General features: G+C 45.7%; 1 protein-coding gene across 1 annotated transcript in view; it reads left to right on the plus strand.

The window, feature by feature from the left end:
* Nucleotides 1–19,302, plus strand: part of TMEM260 (transmembrane protein 260) — a 36,613-nt gene extending 17,311 nt beyond the window's left edge. The window contains exons 4-16 of the mRNA XM_027719742.2: nucleotides 3,012–3,189; nucleotides 5,606–5,719; nucleotides 8,305–8,484; nucleotides 10,705–10,745; nucleotides 11,105–11,188; nucleotides 11,562–11,679; nucleotides 12,006–12,178; nucleotides 13,485–13,656; nucleotides 14,616–14,764; nucleotides 16,070–16,246; nucleotides 16,995–17,048; nucleotides 17,472–17,562; nucleotides 18,641–19,302. Coding sequence (XP_027575543.2) covers nucleotides 3,012–3,189; nucleotides 5,606–5,719; nucleotides 8,305–8,484; nucleotides 10,705–10,745; nucleotides 11,105–11,188; nucleotides 11,562–11,679; nucleotides 12,006–12,178; nucleotides 13,485–13,656; nucleotides 14,616–14,764; nucleotides 16,070–16,246; nucleotides 16,995–17,048; nucleotides 17,472–17,562; nucleotides 18,641–18,913 — 1,804 coding nt within the window. The 3' untranslated portion in view covers nucleotides 18,914–19,302. The remainder of the gene's footprint in view (nucleotides 1–3,011; nucleotides 3,190–5,605; nucleotides 5,720–8,304; nucleotides 8,485–10,704; nucleotides 10,746–11,104; nucleotides 11,189–11,561; nucleotides 11,680–12,005; nucleotides 12,179–13,484; nucleotides 13,657–14,615; nucleotides 14,765–16,069; nucleotides 16,247–16,994; nucleotides 17,049–17,471; nucleotides 17,563–18,640) is intronic.
* Nucleotides 19,303–20,127: the final 825 nt, after the last annotated feature.

Genomic DNA, 20,127 nt, shown 5'->3' on the forward strand with positions numbered 1-20,127 from the left:
CAACCCAAACCATTCCATGATTCTTTCTATTATTCTATGAAACTAAAGGCAGCACCAGCTCTGTTGACAAACAGGTCTGTGAACTCTGCCTAGTTTTGGATCCTGACCCTTCAGTGCTCGGTGAGCAGAGGTGTCCTCTGTCCCACATAGCTGGGATAAGTCTTTAAGCTTGGGTTGAGTAGCTTTTGCTTAAGCCTTATTTCATAAAACTCGACTTGCAGGTTTGAGACTTTTTATCAAGAGGATGGGATTTCTTTCATCTCATTTGAACTCTCATGATATGCTTAAGTATTTTCTGGGAAAGACAAGGAGAATTGGTGAATGGTTGGAGCGTTTGCCTAAAATGGTGCTTTTCATCCGAAGATTTTTGGGAAGGTTGTTTTACCTTTTTTTTTTTACCTTTTTTCCCTGCAAGAATTTCAAAGGGATTTGCAAAGTTGTTTCTTTATAACTGAAAGTTTGAATTGTTTCAAAAGTTTAGTCCAAACGTTATGTAGTGGGTTTGTGTATTGGGAATCTCGTGGGTTTTAATTGTACATTGCCCTGCTGCCCTTTCCTGGTGTTTTTCTTTAGGAGCAGAAGCCACTCCTGACTCAATTCCTGCAAACTCCATTGCATCTTTCCCTTTTCTGTTTGGGTGCCACATCTTTCTGGTGACAGGGAGGAGGAGGGCACAGCCAGAGCTCTTGAGGCTGAAAACTCTACCAGACAGGTTGTGTTTGTCTCACTTCTCCCTTAGAGGAGGTGGACTTGGGGCTGCTGGGGTGGTTTGGTAGCAAAACCAACACAGCCGTGTTCATGCCCCTGAATGCCTTTTCTGTTTGCAGTTGTGTGATTTTGAAACAGTATATTAGTGCAGTGAGTGACGGGTCTTGCCTTGGAGAATTTCATACCAAATACTTGGACCTGTGTTGAACAACGGGGAAGTTTAGACGTTGGAAGAGTCCACCACAGTGACATGTGTTAGTGAGCACGACAGCAGATACCTGATTTGCTACTGAAGAGGTTCCAAGTCACCTTTCTTCAAAAGTTTAATGTTTAAATCTGTACTTTGCAGACACAAATTTAGAGTCATAGAATCACAGAATGGTTTGGGTTGGAAGGGACTTTAAAGATGATCTCGTTCCAACCCCCTGCCATGGACAGGGACACCTTCCACTAAACCAGGTTGCTCCAAGGCCTGTCCAACCTGACCTTGAATATTTCCCCTTGATTTCACATTTGATCTGAAACAGTCCTACTTGCTGTCAGTTGGGAGTTTTCAGGCTGGTTTTTTTTTCCACTTCCATTGATTTTTTGAGACTTCTTCCCACAGTCTTGGTGTTGAACTCTCTGCCACCTTTAGCTTGTCTTGCTCTGACCTTGAACACCTCAGAGTTACTTTCTTTTTCCCCACTGTTAACTCCTTACTTCTCACCCTCCAACTGCCTCCTGCAGCTGCAGATCTCAAAGTGCTTTGCAAAGGAAATAAAAATCATTAGTCCTATTTTGCAGATAACTGCAGATACTTCATCAAAAGCAGCGGAGGGGCTTGTCCCAGGCTACCCAGGATGTCCAGTGTCGATGGCAGGAGGAGGACTAGACACCTGGTCTCACGAACACTGCTTCTCATTTTTAATGGATTAAAAATTCCTATTCAGACTGTCCTTCTTTGACATCTACTGAAATAGGTTGTCTGAACTGAGGTCATTTCGGGAAGGTGGAAGAAAAGCTTACCCAAGGAGAGGAACCCTTGCTAAAGAGTACTCTGCCAGCAGGGCACTTCTGCTCTTAGGGGCTGTAGGTTTTGTGTCCTTTGGTTGCCTTTTGTGTCAGAGCTATGTCAGGGTAAGTCTCGTGTGGACATCCCCCCTCCCATCAACGCTGGGTAGAACAAGTCACCTGGGGACATTGGCTGTCCTAGAGGATATGGCCACTATTTAGGACCAAATTACACAGGTAGCTTGATGAAGAAGTTTGGTAGCTTATAAGTTTTGTTTCAAACCTGCTGGAAATGTTAGAAAGAAATGGAATTGTGCGTCTCTGGGATGGAACCGGAAAATGCCCAATTTGTGGCAGAGACTGGCTTAGTCTTACAGAGGGATGGTGAATTTCTGGAGAGAAGCTTTGTCCACAGCTATTTCTGGTTTTGGATAAGGCTTAACTGAGCTGGTTGTGCCCTATGTGGCATCTTTTCAGGATGACTTCACGGGGGGGAGACCTTTCAGACAGGCAGAGTTGGAGCTGCTCCCAGTGGGACTGGGTGGGAAGAGCCAGTGTTGCGGAACGGGCCTAATAGGTTTCCTGGGCTGAATTCCATCTTGTGGGCTCCCTGCATGCCGGCTGCAGCCTCAAACTGAGTTGGCCGAACAGCTCCGTGGGGAATGTGTGCCATAATCCCATCTGGGAGTCGCAGAGATGACTGGCTTTTGGGCTCACAGCCATCCCAACTGTGGGTGCTTCACCCACTCCCTCACACTTACTGGAACCGACACCCATTTTCCTTGCTCCCGACCCTGGTGGGCACCTCTCCCTTCTGGCAGCACGGGTGCCACAATCCTCACCAAACCCACTGAACACCTTCCCCCCCTCCCCAGGAAAGCTCTGCTAATGCTGTCCATCATGAATAACTCTAATCCAGTCTTTATTTAGGACTGCACTCTTGCTGGCATCTCCTCCGTCGGAGAGTATCCCGTTAGCGGCGTGACTCCCGACCCGCCGGGCCATCACTCGTCAGGGACTCTGGGCCAAATTCCACTCTGGAAGTTTTCGTGGCTTTTGCAAGGAGCAAATTCTTTGGTGTTGGGGTGGCTGGCAAACGGGCTGGCTCTTCCTGACCGCAATCCTTTGGCAGAGAAATTATTAGGAAGATATTAACCATATAATGTTTTGGCGGGGTGGCAGCCGTCGCTACTGCTACAGTATGTTTTAAAAAAAAACCCAAAAAACAACTTAAAAAAAAAGAAGGACAATAAAGTAGGCTTTTTTTTTTTTTGTTGGAAAAGAAGATTTCATGTTATCTGTGTTTGCAGGCTTTCTGGCTCATATGCTGGAGGAATCCTTGCTGCGGGGGTGTTTTCATTTTCTCGTCTAACATGGCAGTGGTCCATCACGGCGGAGGTTTTCAGCTTAAACAATCTGTTTGTGGGGCTGCTGATGGCTCTCACTGCTCATTTTGAGGAGGCATCCACTGCAAAAGAGAGATCAAAGGTAAAACATCTCAAGCAAAGTGAATAGTTCTTTATCTTCTGTTATTTGATTGTCACCTGTCTGTTTAATTTCCTATTTGTTTATTGCTGGTTTAGTTTTGTTTAAGCAAAAAGGCCAAATTTTGGGACCTGGTTCAGTACCTGTGCTGGGTGATGTCCATTCCTGACCTACCTGGATGTTCAAGAGTGCCAGACATTGAAAGAAACCTGTACACTTTGTTTAAAGATTGAGTTGGGACCTGTTGGATGCATTTGGGGCTGGTTTGTTTAATACCACGGCGTGGAAATATGAGAAGCAAAATCATTTTCATATAAATGTTTTAGTTCTTCCTGCATCAAAGACACAAACTAGGCTGTGGGTGCTCAAAGTTTTGTTTTAAGAACTGATATTTTTCTTTGGGGTAAATAGATGTATTTTACAGAAAACTTCATCTAATCAGAACCCCAAATTTCTACTCAAAACCAGAAACAACCAAATTTTCAATCAATATTTCTTTTGAAATTAAATGTGCCCCTAAAATAATGCCATTGTTAAACACAGAGACTTTAAATTTCATGCTTTATTCTCTACTTTCTAAACAGAGTAGGCAGCCAAATGATATTTTTGCTCAGCAGTCTTGTTCTTTCTACTTTGGTTTGCCTGAACATCTGATCTCTTTTCCTCCGACAGACTTGCCTGCTGTGACTCCTGTAAATTGTGTGAATAAAAGGATTTTTGTCAGGCTAGGCTAGAATTTCAGGAGCCTGCAGTGGTAGTTTACTCAGCTTCGTGAGTTCTCAAATAACATGTTTTATCAATGGTTACAGAGACCTTGTTTCACCACTGGAATTTTTTTTTTTTATTTTATTTTCTAATGAGCAGTGCCCCAAGATCCCCACAACCTGAACTCCACGGACGTGGAGTTGGGCATTTTCCAACCTACTCCCATGTTTCATGTGCCCAATTTCCAATGGGATTTTCAAATGAGATTTTCAGAAGCAGTTAAGGAACTTGTTTCAGTGGTTTTTTGGGTGTCTGGCATCCCACACCTCGAAGAAGCCAGGCTGCCAACAGCAAGCTCATGGTGCTTTTCATAAATCAGATGTGCATACAAACATCTCCAGCGGTGTGCTTGGGGTTCATCAGTATACTTATAAAATCACTGAGGTGGTTCAGAGACCTGCCAGGCAGCTCTGAAAAGGTTTTTCTGAAGTTATGGCAGGTGTTTCCTTGACAAGGCAGCGTCCAACGTGGAATGCTGAGCAGTTGATTTATAATTACAGGGTGATCCCATCACTACACCAATGCAAGTGTTTGCATCTCACACACCACCCTCACCAGTGGCTGAAATAAGCAGGGGACGTTTAAGTTGGATATTAGGAAAAGGTTCTTCATCCAGAGGGTGGTCAGGCACTGGAACAGGCTCCCCAGGGAAGTGTTCACAGCACCAACCCTGACAGAGTTCAAGAAGTATTTGGACAGTGCTCTCAGGCACGTGGTGGGATTTTTGGGGATGTCCTGTGCAGGTCCAGGAGTTGGGACTCGATGATCCTGGTGGATTCCTTCCAACTCAGGATATTCTGTGGTTCTGTGGAAGTGCCGTCCTCCTTGGGGCTGGCTGGGAAGGCGAGGATGGGTTGTCTGCTCCTGTCTGTGGGACTTTGGTGGCTTTTTACCCACTGAGGAGCTGCCCTTGGCATGGCTTCATGATGTTACATGGACCAATGGGCAGTGATGGTGGAGGAGGAGGCAAATTCAGAGGAGGAGCAGTGGTGTAGGTGGCTTTGACTCAAGGATTCTGTATGGAGTTGTTCTTGTAGCCTTCCTCAATGAATATCAGAAATCCCCTGCACTGTGCTCCGTAGTCTGGATGCGTTACCTGTTTTATCATAAAACTCTTTTGAAGATGCTTGAAATTGATCTTTTAGATGAATGAGGGATATCAGCCTTAATTCCTGAAGTTTGTGTAGCCCTGACTTTATCCCTCTGTGCCTGAAGAAGAGTTAAAAATCATTCCTGTTATGAAAAATGAGGTCTCTGTATATAGGGGTATTATTTTAGGGTATGACTTCTGAAAAAAATTTGCACCATTTGGAGTTAACTGCTCCCTGTGCAGCCTCCCTGGTGCAGCTGGGATTTGGGGATTGGATTGGACTCATCGTTAGGATGTGATGATGCTATGTGGGATCTCTGTGTGCATGGACACACAGCAGTTAAACTGGACACTTCTTAAAGAGTATTTTCTGTTAAACAAATGAAATCTCTCTGTAAATAGCCAAAAATAACCTGTTATCCATGTTATAATTGACCAGTGCTCGCTGATGTATTTGCCTTTCTCTTCTAAGGGTGCCATGGGCTGCACTGAAGCTTTTTTGATCTCTGCGTGTTTTTGCAAACCATAAGCAGTGATCGTGGATGTTTTTTTCTCCCCTCTCAGATCTCTAAGCTTGGTGCCTTTTGCTGTGGGCTCAGTCTGTGCAATCAGCACACGATAGTGCTTTACATCGCTTGTATCGTGCCTTGGGTTCTCGCCCGGCTCTTCAGAAACTCGGTACGTGTTTTGCTGACCCTCTTTTTCTGAAGCAGTGGGTAATTCTTCTTTCCAAGCACTGTTGCCACCTCTGTGTTGATCTGCAAACAGGGAGAGTCAATGGTCTGTCAGAACTTGTTGGTCATAACCCACTGAAGTTACAGTTCATCTGTCTGACACCAGAGCCGCTGATCTAAAGGGGGCCTGGTTTAAGGGGGGGCCTCCAAAAAGGCTGGAGAGGGACTTTTGACAAGGACATGGAGTGACAGGACAAGGGGAAATGGCTTTAAACTGAAGTAGGGCAAGTTTAGATTTAGATATTAGGAAGAAATTGTTGGCTGTGAGAGTGGTGGGGCACTGGCAAAGGCTGCCCAGAGAAGCTGTGGCTGCCCCATCCCTGGAGGTGTTCAAGGCCAGATTGGATGGGGCTTGGAGCAACCTGGGACAGTGGAAGGTACAGAGGGGTTGGAACTAGATGATCTTTAAGGTCCCTTCCAACCCAAATTATCAATAACTGTGATTCTGTGATCACAATTTAGGAGCTTTACTCGTGCCAGCAGTCCGTGACCCACTTGTGTCTCCTGGCACAGGAACACTCTGCCCCAGCTGTTTCCAAATACCCTGTAAGCTAAAATAATACTGGGAGCTAAAAACTGCTCAGAGTGTAGGAAATAAGAGCAAGTTCAATGACCTACCAACTAGGAGAGGAGATAAATATCTGTTGGGGAGAGTCACAGCCATATGCAGTCTGTGTGTGCTGCTTCTCCTGGCCAGTGACACTGGCTTGCTCCTGCCATGAGCTCACCTGGAGATGAGTTTCTGAATGTTGGCTCCCTGGTGATAACAAACAAAAGCCATGTCCACTCATGGTAGAGCATCTTCTGACTGCTGTTGGTAGTTGAAGGTGCAGCCAGAACAAGCAGCATGGCATGAAAGGCATGGAGGTTTGTCTTCCCTTGGGATGTCCCAGGCTTGGTGGCCTCCAGCTCTGATGTGTTCAGGACTTGAGAGTCCTAGAAGAGATCAACTTTCAGGTAAAGAGCTGGAGAGGACCAAAGAAAGGCTGACCTTCATTGCAACAGCAAGCTTTTGATCCCCTCAAATCTGTCCCCTTCTCAAGATGTCCCTTATTTTACACCTCTTTTTATTAAAGTTGAAGGTGAAAACACATTTTTGCATTCCTGGTGTTTGGAGGTGATATGCATCCATTTGGATGAGGCTCCTGGGTGCCATTCTCCTGGGACCCTGTCATGCTCTTTTCTACTGTAGCTGGTTTTCTGTGAGTCAGTGCACCAGGCTGGATGCAGATGTGTTGTAGGAACTCTACTTTGCCCGTGAAACAGTGGCACGTCTCAGCCATGCAGGTGCTCTGACCATTTTGGAAGTGGCTCTGGGAAGCCTCCACCTACTTCCCCCTCTCTCTTTTGTCCCTCTGAAGGTGACAGTTGGGCACCCTTAACCAGAAAAATCCTGTGTGGTTCTCAGTAATGGCACAGGGTGAAGCATTTGAGCTGCAAGAGGTGCAGTGCAACTCAGGGTAGCCTGATCCAAAATCTGTTCAGCATCTCCAACAAACCTCTTTCTGGCTACATAATTCCCTTAACACGATGAAGACTCACTTCTGCAATATATTTGTGTTCTTCAAACAGAATTTTTAGTGTTTTTTTTTTTAACCAGGGAGGTCCAGAGAGGCCTCTGTGATTTCCAGCAAGGACAATGCTGTGCCAATATAATAATCCTGGAAAATGCTTCAGACAGCCCAGTAGTGCCTGCTGCAGAAAACCACCTAATAAGAAGGATAATTGATGGGAAAAGTGCCTTTTTTAAGTAAAAATGAACCATCTTTCTTCTGAAGAATCTGGCCATCACCCTTATCAAGCTCCTTTTTCTGCTCTGTAGATCATCCCTCTGAATTGGTGCCTCTTCCCTGTAACCCCAAATGCCGAGGAAGTGCTTTGATTGACAGGGCAGTGGCTAAAAGATAAAGCCAGCGTGCAATATTCTAGGGTGGGATTTTCCAAAGCACTTAAAGGAGTTAGGCACAGAAGTCCCTTTGAAAGTCTTGTCTTCCTGACCCCTTAGGCAGTCTTGAAAATCCCACCCCAAAAGTTGGCCTATCCAATTTAGCCACTGTAATCGCGATAAAGTAAATGGCAAAACTGACTCCTGATGATGGTGGTGATGTGTGTAGTTGTACTAGAGCAGCATTTATGTGGGTTTTTTTTTTTGCCAGATGGAATACCAGCCAACTCTTAATCGCTGCAAAGTGGGTTATCTCAGCCTTGCAGTGCTTCAGCCATCTATGCATGTCATGCCATGATTTAAATGTGAAAGATGCAATGAGTATGATACTCATGAGTCCTAGCTAATATTATTTGCTTCACTTAAATTTCACCCTGCCATGCAAAGGAGATCAGTTTGATGCAGTTTCCTAGTAATCCACAAAATCGTAAGGTTTAACATAGCATTTTGTAGGGACTTACTATAAATTGAGAGATCAGCTCTGTGTAAATATATTTGATGTTTTTTCTTTATCTGTTCTTGAAGTTCCAGCGTGATTAAACTAAAATAAACATTGTTATGCAATATAACATATTTTGGTGCAGGAATTGTCCCCAGGCCATTTGCTGAAGTTGGGTTTATGCTTCTTGGCTGGTTTGCTGCCTTATCTCTATCTGCCGGCTTCGTCCTACCTCAGTCGAGCCCGTTGGACATGGGGAGACCAGACGACTCTTCAAGGATTTTTGACCCACTTTCTCAGGGAAGAATATGGGACATTCAATCTGGTAAATAAGGGTCGTTTTCTAAATTACTTTCTTTTTGACTTATGCAACTGGTCTCTGTGACGATTAAGGGCTCGCGGGGAAAGAAATTGAAAATGTTTCATTTTTTTAAGCGTTTGTTTCTGATTTCGACCTTCTGACCTGTCAGGTTTTCTGGGAAATGGATCATGTGGCTGGGAAAGCAGAAAGATAATTCTGTTTGCCTTCATGGGGCAAGCCATATTATTTCCTGGGAGCTGTCTGGTGTCTTGTGTATGTAGAGCCCAAAGAGCAAACTAGAGGGAGATGGTGACATCAATTTGGTGGTTTTCTTGTTTTAAGACAAATATTTTCTTATTTCTCTATTTTTAACTCGGACATTTAAAGAGGTCACAAGCAGCTTTCGTTTCAAAATTGTTCCTCTTAACTTACTAATACTGAATTTAAAAGAATGGTTGGTTTGGGGGGGTTTCAGGAACCTCTGATTTGAGTTACTGAGGTCTGTGCTCTTGCCAAAGAAGGGAATCATTGCATGGTTGCTTGCAGAGTGTAAGGTTTGCATCTGCCTCCTCCAGCCCTGACTTGGATGTTTGGCTGTGGCCACCCAAGGAAAGCACGTGCCCATCACCCCAGTTTCTGTCCTCCTGCTTCAGAGATTTGGGTGCAGAGGGCTGGGAAATGACACCACTGGGAAGAAAAAGATAAAAAGGTGTGGTCTACTTGTTATGTCACTCCTTGAAGCCCCACATCCTCAGAAGTTAAGCCCCTGCATGCAGCCAACGTGATGCAGCGAGCACCATCACTGTCCTATTACAGCTGTGTGGCTGTAGGATGTGTGTCAAAAGACACGATAATTCCTGCTGCTGCCACTAAATCTTTCCAAAACTCCTACAGAGATAAGATCCACCCTCTGAAGGACTTCTGAGATTTCCCCTGTTGCCCTATTCCCAGCCGCCTCCCGAGGATAAGACTCCATTGGGCAGAGCAATACCAAGGCATGCAAATCCCTTAACTCCTCTCTCCATCAAATATGATGAATTCAAGTTGATGTTCAGGAGGCTTAGGGATGGACTGCGTGTAATCCTACACCACAAATCACATTTGAACTTGTCTGAAGCAGGAGCAATAAATACAGCAAAATCCAAGCGTTTGGTCCCGGTGCCAGCTGGGCTAATTCCAGAGCACTGCCTGGATGGACAGCCAGCCCTTGCATCCCGTAGCTCTGTTTTAAGGGCAGACAGGGTCTAAAATCACCTCAGAAAATGCTCAGGAGGGGGTTCCACCTGTAAGCCAAGGATCAGAAATGTCATCTCCTTGCGAGGGATGTGTCTGGGACCAGAAGCCGCCAGCAAAGTGGGGCTTCAGGAGCTGTGAGCTGGCTCTCCATCCTCTAACACTTATTTTTTAATTAAAACCTGACTGCAATTAACTATTCCATTTTTATTGAGATTAAGTATTCCTTCCAGTCCTCCTGAATCTGTTTACCTTATCTTTTTTCTGGTAGCCACCGCTTTTCCAACAAGCAGCTGTGAAGGTTAATTCCTCACCTCCACTGAGCATGTCTTCTTTCCCAGAATTGTGCCATAGCTTGCAGGTCTCTGCAATAAAAATTCCCATGTGTCTCATATAGATCTCGTACAGCTCTGTCAGGGCAGAGGAGATGGGGGCAAGTCTGCTAAGCAAGGAGGAATTGAGGCCTGCAGCTTCTCTCAGGCTGTGGGGAGATGTCCCAGAAAATAATTGCACTGTGCAGATACAGGACGTGGCCTCAAGTTGTGCCAGGAGAGGTTTAGATTGGATATTAGGAAAAATTTCTTCACAGAAAGGGTGTCAGGCATTGGGACAGGATGCCCAAGGTAGTGGTGGAATCACCATCCCTAGAGGGATTTAAAAGCCGTGTGGACGTAGCAGCTGGGGACATGGGTTAGTGGTGGACCTGGCAGTGCTGGGTTAATGGTTGATGATCTCAGAGGACTTTTCTAACTTAAATGATTCTATGATTCTATGATATAGCAGAGATCAGGCTCAAATCACCAGGATAATCCGTTGTCAGCACTTTGAAAAAATGCCTATCCAGAAAGTAAACCCGTCGCATAAAACAGGAATGTGGGAGAATATCTTGCAATGAAGGTTTGAGTAGAGCTTGCTGCCTTTTTGCAAAGAGAAAATTGAAAGACTTTCCTTGTCCCAGTGATACTCAGTCAGTGTGTAGGTTTATCATGTGCTTCTTTCTTTTCAATACAGGCCAAGTCCGAGACAGGATCCAGTATGAGAGAGATGCTGCTGTGAGTAACATCTTGATTTGCCTTTTAGTGGAGAGGAACCTGTTGCTGCTGCTGGTATTTTGGCCAAAGTGGCTCCTGTCCTTCTTTTCCTAGTCTTGATCCAGAGCTAGGCCTGGTGTGTGTCACAGGGACAACATGCATGCCTGTTTGTTTTCCCATTGAAATGCTGGATCCCCTCCCCGGTGATTTTTCCTTCAAAATCCTGCCACGTAAACCAGCCTTGTTCCCGTTTCTGGTAAACTTAATCACAGAAGACTTGGAATATGTTATGTTGTGCTTATTCCCAGTTTCTCCTGACACTTTACCTGAGTGCAAGGGGTGATTAGGGGTGGCACATCCATGCACTAATTTCTCCACAGTTTCCAGCTGGCGCAGATGAAGTCGGAGCTCTCCCTTCCCGTCCTTGCCCTGGCACTTGTGGCCTGTGTGAGCACAGCACTGCTGTAAGTAGGAGGAGAATATTTGCTTTGATATTCACTTTCTCACTGGCTTTGTGGGCAGCTTGTTTTACCTTCTCCTTGCTGGGGCAAAAATTGCAGCAGTTGGCTGTGGTCATCTGTTTGTGAGAGCAAAATATCCCTACACTCCTGGTTAACCCTGTGGCTTTGTGGGTGGCAAGCTTAAATATCCTGAAATCTTCGTGGTTCTTGTGCTTTGAAAACAGAAGTTTTATAAATGGCAAAGGTAAAGAAAGGCTCATCAGCTCCTTGTATTAAATGCTTTTGGGTGTGCAAAGAGTTGGTGGTTTTCAAGCACATGTAGCTTCTGTTTTGATTTTCATCGTGCCTCAGGAGTGATACATTACTTTTTTTATAGGACAAGGCAGCAGAAATCAGCTGTGATCTGGCTCTTCACTGGAATGCTTTGCCTTTATTCCCTTTTCTTCGCTTGGAGAGCAAACTTGGATGTTACAAAGCCTCTGTTTCTAGGCGTGGTGAGTTGCACTCTAAAAACTGGTCTGGCATGTTAATTTTCGGCAGAAACATTAAAAACCTTAAAACCAGGGGGCAGATAGTTGTTTTGAAGCTGCATAAGGTACAAAAATATATCTACTTATTCTGTTTCTGGGGACACAGAAATAGGGTCTGTGAGAAGCTGTGGCTGCCCCATCCCTGGAAATGTTCAAGGCCAGGTTGGATGGGGTTTGGAGCAACCTGGGCTAGTGGAAGGTGTCCCTGCCTGTGACAGGGGGGTGGAATGAGATGAACTTTAAGGTGCCTTCCAATCCCAATTCTGGGATTCTGTGGTGTTGTGTCCCAGGTGGAGCGGTTCTGGCTGCAGAGCAGTGCTGTGGTGGCTGTGCTGGCAGGGCTGGGCTTGGCAACCCTCACCTCCCTCGGGAACACCGTGCTGGAGGGCAGCCGGGTGCTGCCCTGGCTGGAGTGGCTCTCTGCCCTTGCTCTTGTTGCTTCTCAAGTTTGGACAAATTACAGGTAAGAAGTCCCCTGGGCACGTGTCTTGGTGCAGCCCCGCAGGGCTGTGGGGTGCTGTGCAGTTGGGGTGCTCCTGTGAACCCCCCACTCCTGCTCCTGGGGTTTCTATCCGTGTCAGGAAGTGGAAAAGGCACTTCTCACATCCCACCTAAGATTGCATGGTCACAGCCTGCAGGACTCCCTTGTTTGTTCTCCCTCAGGGTCACCAAGAACCAACTCCAGGCTGTAAATATGAGTGTCATGTAGGTTGAAGGAAGAAAACTCTGTAGATACTCAAACTTCTAAAAAAACCTGCTTGTAAATCTGTGCTTTATTTCCTAAGCAGGTTGGCAGAATTCATTTGACCCGAACTTCTTTTGCTTTCCTTCAGGTTTCCTTGTGCCCTGTGGTTTTTTCTATTTTTTTCCCCTTTTGAAGTGTGGGGCTTCCTTATCCCACAAGCACCTGCAGTCACTTGGATAGGAATCAGTGTCCTAGTAGGGGTGCTCAGGTAGAGGTTGACCAATGAAGCATAGACTTCATCCTCAGGAATTCTTCCTTTGCACACATCTTTTCCAAAGGCTTCTCCATAGGTGAGCCAGTCATAGCTCATGTCCTGAGCCAAGTCATGGAGTGTCCTCTTCTTGAGTCCCCTGTGTGCACACACAGATGTGTAACAAAAAGGATATAATCTCAGGTGATGTAAATCTGCTTCTACCTGATGCTACAAAAACTTGGCTTTTCAATGCTTAATTAAAAGCACTTTTAATGCTTAATTAAAACATTACAGGATGAGGAAGATTTCAGGTACTTTACAGAACCATCGTTGTACTGGCACTTCCAGCACCAACAAGTAAGACTTTTGGTTTAGCCCAATAAAAAGAATCAGACTTAAGGTGAAGGTGTGCAATGAGTGTGTATTTTGGCTAAACTGTAGTGGCTCATGTCTGTGGTTCTGGTTTCTGGGGGACTGTTGTCTAAATGTTTCATTTCTATATCTCAGTTTCTCTGGAAATGGAGATGATTGAGTTGGAGTGATTAAGTTGTTGATGATGCTCCATCCCGGAAGTGTTCAAGGCCAGGCTGGGCAGGGCTTAGAGTGACCTGGTCTGGTGGAAGGTGTCCCTGCCCATGGCAGGGGTGGTGGAACAAGATGAGCTTTAAGGTCCCTTCCCTCCCTTCCCATTCTGTGATTCTGTGATACTTCCAGCAAGATCTGACTAGGGTGGATTTCTGTGGTTGCCTCTTGCATAAAATTGTTCTGAAGATATGCAAAGCCATGCAAATACCTGGTTTCGAGATACTGTTTTTTATCTGTTCTCTTTAGTGCTTGTGATCAGAGCAACAACTATGTTGTTGACAAGTTTGCAAGGAATCTGCTGTCCTCTATGCCCATGGGTGCAGTGATCCTGCTGAGAGGAGACTTACCCGGGAATGCTCTTCGTTACCTTCATTACTGCGAAGGGATGAGGCCAGATATCACCTTAGTGGACCAGGAGGTAGGTTCAGAAAGTGCTGCTTAAGGAGTCATCAGGCAGATTGAAACAGGAAGCAAAAGTTCGGTTGTTCCTTTATCTCCTTGAGAGGGTCTCATTGTTCAAATAAAACTCATGATGTGGAAATAAATAAAATTGATATTTGTTTAAAAGGGTTGTGGGTAGCCCTAGGATGGAGCATGGTGTGCAAGGCCCATTCAAGCCCAAAAAGCCACCAGTGAGGCAATAGTGGCTAGAGAGATGGGAAAGCCAAATTCCTTCATCACAGCAGATATCCAGATGTGCCACAGGGCTGGTGTTTGCCTTGCTGAGGAAGTTTGTCCCAGCTGTTTTCTGCAATTGCCGCAAAATACAGATGTTGAGGCAGAAGAAGACTTCTGGGATCAGCCTGGAGGGCAGCAGGGCAGCAGTTACCCCGTGGATGATGCAGCTTTTGGGTTTCTCCTGAGGGCTTTACCAAGCATCCCCTGCATCCCCTCTGTTACCTTGGTGGTTTTGCAGACTTCTGTCCCCGTTTTTTACACTAAGATTGAGGTGCTGTGTGTCCCTGGGTGATGTTTGCACTCTTTCCTTTTTCACTGAGCAATGGGAAAATAAAAAAAACCAAAAACCTCTTACAGAACAGAACACCTACATTTCTGCCACCACGTCATCCTCGCGCTTGGCTTTGCAACAAGAGTTTGTGACTTGCTGGCAAGCCCCAAACCCAAAACCTCGTGTTTAACCAAGCCAAATCCCTGTTGTGTCTCTTACCAGCTGTTTTGTGTTAGAGTGAGGACCACGTGCCTCTGATCAGAAACCAAACTGGTGACACAGTGTGGTGGTGCAGCCACTGCTGGCACGGGAGGTGACTTCACTGAGCAAACAGTCATCACTCCCTCAAAACGCATTTCTTCTGGATGTAAAAGGGATGAAAACTTTGAATTCTTGTTTTAAGTATGGCAATATTTTTTTATTGATAGATGATGACTTATGAATGGTATTTACCCAAGCTGGCAAAGCATTTACCTGGCGTTTATTTTCCTGGGCACCGGTGGAATCCTGTGGAAGGAGTATTACCCGACGGGACACTTGCTTTTAATCTCCATCGTTTCCTCAAAGTAAATAAACAGTAAGCATTTCTTTCATATGTAACAGCTTTCCTAAAATCTTCGACCTTTTTTTTTTTTTTTCCCCTACAAATTGTTTATGGAACAGCTTGGTACTGCATCCAAAAGACCAATTTTCTCCACTGACTTCTTCCCTGGTGGCGAGATTATTCTTGCAATTAAAGCAAATATCTGTGCAGGAGTAACTCCATCCGGATATAATGTTGCCTGTTGTTTTGAGCCTGGTTTGGTTTTTAGGAGGGAAAAATAAGAAGGTGATGATCAGAGTGTTTACTGATCATTTCTTTTGTTGTTGTTGATACAATTCATCACAGAAAAAGGAACAGTTCCCCTGCACTCAAAACGACGATGGCTGGAGAGCAAATTGCTGCTGCTTCTCCTTTGTGAACATTGTGGCCAACTGATTAGCATAGAATGAATGTATTCCAGGAATAATCATCATATAAAAATAGCTTAGTAAGAGTGGAGAAAGGATTAGATACTCACATGAATAAGAATAGCATCTGCATTTAGAGTAGCGGGGGTGAGCCTGGCGAGGGTGGGGAGAGCCAGGTGCTGTCAGGAAGAAATGGGCTTCTCCTATGGCTTCTGGCATGTTCATGAGGTCCAGGAGAGGGGAGAGGATGTGCCACCTGTGCTGGCTGCACAAGATGGGCAATGCCAGATGGGGTATTCGCTTGCAGCAGAAGAGCTGTTTTGCAAACTGGTCCAAAATGTGCACTTTCTGATGTGAGATGGTCTGGACAGGTGTCTGTGCCACAGGAAGAGTTGTGCTGCACAACTTAGATCCACATGTAAAAGCCAGCCCTCAATCTCCAGTATGACCCTGTTTCAGTAAAAAAGCACAAACAAGAATTTGTTTACCAATGTCTTTTCTTCTTCCTATCACACCTCAACCAAAAATTTAACCTCAAGATTTAATTTCATGCACAAAATTATGTCACTAACAGAGATCACGGGAAGCAAACTCACCCTGTGACATCTTTCAAAAGCTTCTTTGTTTCTTGCAAGAGGTTAACCACCACTTCTTGTGACAGGAAAGTTTCCCCATGTGTGTCAGTGCTTGGCCCCAAGGGTAGGTTTGTACATTGCCTTAGTCTCTCTTTGGGGTCTTGAATACTGGAACAGAAACATTCCAAAAGAGGATTTCACTGGATGGAAATTTTTCATACTCAAATTCAACAACAATTTCGGATATTTTAGTTGTTAACTTAAGAAACACTGTGTGTGTGGTTTGCTCAGGGACATGGGGTGGCCCAAGGTCTGGCACAGCTTCACAATTGCTCTCTCTTGGGTTTTTTTGGCAGTAAGGAGGTGTTTGTCTGCATAGGTCTTCATGAAGGTGACTCGACCTGGAGAAGGAGCCATTCACTCTGGCCCTGGGGGACGTGTGAGAAGTTGGTTCCTTCCAATGTTGTGTTTGACCCAGGAGAGTGGATTCGTCTCACCAGGAATCTCTATAACTGGACTGAAGACTATGGCAGGTACGAGGCAGAGGAGATCTTGCTCCTTCCTGCTCATCATTCTTCTGCCAGCAGCACTGTCACATCCTCTGCAGTGTTGCAGGAATTAACATGAGCCAGGATCATGATGGTTTGTGTTTTAGTAGATATAAGGAAGAAATTCTTCCTTGTGAGGGTGGTGAGGCCCTGGCACAGGTTGCCCAGAGAAGCTGTGGCTGCCCCATCCCTGGAAGTGGCCAAGGCCGGGGGCTTGGATGGGGCTTGGAGCAACCTTGGATAGTGGAAGGTGTCCCTGCCCATGGCAGGGTGTTGGAACTGGATGGTCTTTAAGGTCCCTCCCAACTCAAACCATTCTATGATCTATAACTTTTATTAGTGTGAAATATAGCGAGGACATTTCTAGTCAAGTATCAGCTCCCTTTCTGGCCTTAAAACTTGAACAGGAGCTAAAATCATTGAGGTCTTGAGACATCCAAAGGTTTAAATGTTGTAGACTGACCTGCCATGGTAAAAAAAAAAAATCTCTCACTTCGGGAACTGGGATACTGTGAAGCACCTGATATGCCAGAGGCTCCTTTTGTGGAGAGAGTGGAATAAGGTTTATGAATGACAGAGGGTCAGCTGAATTCCCTGCTGTCAGAGCCATAGGCTTCATGATGGGTTTTCTTCTGCTTGGGAGGTCTGTAGCTACCTGGGTTAGAAGGGCTGTGGTGGGTGAAGCAAAGTGACATGGATCTGACAGCTGAATTTTATTCTCATTCCCATTTAGTTTCAGTCCCTCTTCCTGGGAAGCTGTTGCCAACGAGGAGATGTGGCAAGCCAGGTAATTCTCCATTGCTCCCTTCCAACAGCCAGTGGGCAATGCCAGCTCACCGGTGTGGAAACACACACCAAAGCGGGCAGCTTGATGGGGCATGGCCTTATTGGATCCACGTGTGCCAAGCTTTGGAAGGAAAAGGCTGGCAGGATGAGGTGAAGCGTGCAAGGACTCCAGCAAAGCCTTCGGGAGAGTGCTCGATTTGTTCCCCTAAAGGTTCTGCTCAAAGTATTTCAAAGGAGCAGAAAGCAGTTGGGGCTTGGGGTGAGAAAATACATCGTGGATAGAAATTTGTGTCACTGATGACTCAAATGGAGGTGCTGGTTCTGTCCCATATGTGGATAGCCGTGCTGAAAATGTGTATAGCCACGTGATGTGAGCTGGTTGCATTAAGCAGTTACTACATGGAAGTTTTTCTTGTTTTCCCAGGATGAAAACAGCTTTCTTTATATTCGACCTTGCGGAGAGTGCCAGTGTGACTGCAGAAATGAAATCACAACTTTACACATTTGCATACAACGTAAGTCGTCTGTTTGGGTTAGGAACGCTCCCTGCAGCCTCCATAATTTATTTTTTTCCCTTTTCTTTTACATTTCTTGACTGCACAGAAACGTGTTTCCATACAGGCCCCGTAATCTGCATTCCCCTTGTTTATCCAAACTGGGAGCACAGCCGATTCAAAGAGATTTGCTCGGGGATTTTATCCATTCCTACTTGCCCCCTCGGTCACAGAGGATGCCAAAAGCTAACCAGTCAACACCCTGCTTTTGCTATAATTATGTTGTCTGTGCTGGGCTCCAAACCCATGCCAAGAGATTGCTTGTCCTGAAGTTCCCCCTATGCACTTGTCCCCTCTGTCATTACACAGTCGTGTGTCTGAGCCAGCAAGTATAAAATCCGACAGTCTTCTCAGTGCAAATTAATTCTGCTGCATTTCACACCAAAGAATAACACCCATAAGCTGGTGTAGGTATCTCTGGAAATACTGGACTGCCTGAGATGCCAACAGATGCACGAAGTGATCAGTGTGTGTCAGCAGAGAGGAGCAGCATTTCACACCCCAACAGAGAGTCAACAAATAGTTTCCCTAATTCTTACCCGTTTTGCTGTGATTTTTTTGCTGTTTTGCAAAGTTCTCAGGCACGTGCCTGCTGTTGAGCTTATGAATATTCCCTCTCAAGTCAACAGACTCCTTAAGTCCTGTGGAAGACGTCCTGATCTCCTGAAATATTGGATAAATGTCTTCCAGGCGCGGCAGTTAAACCTCTTTTTTTTCCCCAGCTTGGTGTAACACCTCTCTGGGGGAAGCACATAATGTGCCGTGGGGTTATCACCATCATCTGTAATGTTTCTAAACAAACAGCTGCTGTCGGAAGGGAAACGTTTCAGCCCCCCTTGGGTTTCTGATTCATGCTGTTGAATGGCAAACACAGAGTGAATTACAGAAATACTCCGACTCTGGACTTGGACGATTCTAAATAGCATCTGTTCCTTCACGGGCAGTTTTGAAACACTGTTAAGAGCTGTTGGTCCCCTTAGTTCAATTAATTTGCCTCCCCCCCCTTTCTTTTTTTTTTTTTGTTTTGTTCCTGTAACAGTCATACAAAGAAATTGTCAACTCTCATCCCAATCACCCGGTGAACTGGCACAAAAACTACGCCATCGCCTGCGAGAGGATGTTGCGTCTCCGTCGGGGGGACGTGGATCCTGAAACGTTGCTCTCTGAAACTGTGAAACATTTCCTGCTGTACACCGAGAAAGCAGAGGATGATCCCCAGCGCCAGGACATCCTGCAGGCTGTGAAGCACCTGGAGAAAGAGCTGCAGGGGCTGAGGAAAAGGAAAGCAGACCTGAGGCGGGGAGCTGGGTAGCGCCCGGTCCCCCACCCACCTGCTTGAGGGCTGGAAGTTTGAAGTCAAGGCTTAACATCTGAGTTAGTCCTTGACAAGGTGAGAATGGTTTTAAAAGGTGACAGAACTGGCAGCAGAGAGGAAATCAAGTGTGCAGGAACATGCTGATGTTTGGTCTTTGATTGCTGTTGCCAAATGAACTTCGGGGGTTCAGGGGGGGAGATTCATCACTAAAAAAAATACTGGGTTTCAAAAAGGAAAATTTTTCTTCTTAAAGGAACCTGTGATTCTGTTGTACTATGAACATTTATCTTTTTTTTTAATGAGTGCAGCATCCTTTATAGATGTAAAAATGTACTTAGCATTTAATTGTTTCCTCTGTTACTGAGCCAAGAGGTTTTCTACAGCCATTTTTCATTTGCTGTTCTGTGTCTGTGTTTTTATGGTCACGGGACAGTGTGGTTAGGTGGGTTTCCCTCAGGACAAGGATGTGGGATGGTGCCCTCATGGAAGCCTATTTTGAATGTGCTTTGTGCCCTGGCTGTGCCTGTGCCCAGGGGTGCTTCAGAATCATAATCAGAGAATCAGAGAATATTTTGGGTTGGAAGGGAACTTAAATACTATTTCGTTCCACCCCCCTGCCATGGCCAGAGATGCCTTCCACTATGCAAGGTTGCTCCAAGCCCTGTCCAACCTGGCCTGGAACACTTCCAGGGATGGGGCAGCCACAGCTTCTCTGGGCAACCTGTGCCAGGGCCTCACCACCCTCACAGCCAAGAATTTCTTCCCAGTATCCCACCTAACCCTGCCCTCTGTCAGTTTGACGCCAAACCCCCTTGTCCTGTCGCTCCATGCCTGTGTAAACAGTCCCTCTCCAGCTCTCTTGGAGCCCCTTTAGGTACTGGTACCCCCTTTTAGGTACCCCTTGCTTTGCAGGGATGTTTTTTTCATTACATTACATTTTTTGGGATAGACCTTATTGCTCTAGTTTTCCAAAAGCGAGCAAGCAACTCGTGTACTTTCTCTTGCAGAGCACTGTGACTCCTCAGGCAGCAGTTTGGCACCTCCTGCACTGCCTCTACCTGGGGTGGAGGGTCTGTGGTCCTGAGGCCTCACAAGGGAACACAAGAGCAGCTCCCATGGGACACTGCTCTCCCTGTGGTTCATGGCATCTGTCCTGTGGCCTCTATTTCTGTGTGAGCCCATAATGCTCATCTACTCTGCCACATCCTCAT

Source organism: Pipra filicauda, unplaced genomic scaffold (assembly GCF_003945595.2).
Source record: "Pipra filicauda isolate LSUMZ 115617 unplaced genomic scaffold, ASM394559v2 scaffold508_size1329835_pilon, whole genome shotgun sequence".
NCBI lineage: Eukaryota > Metazoa > Chordata > Aves > Passeriformes > Pipridae > Pipra > Pipra filicauda.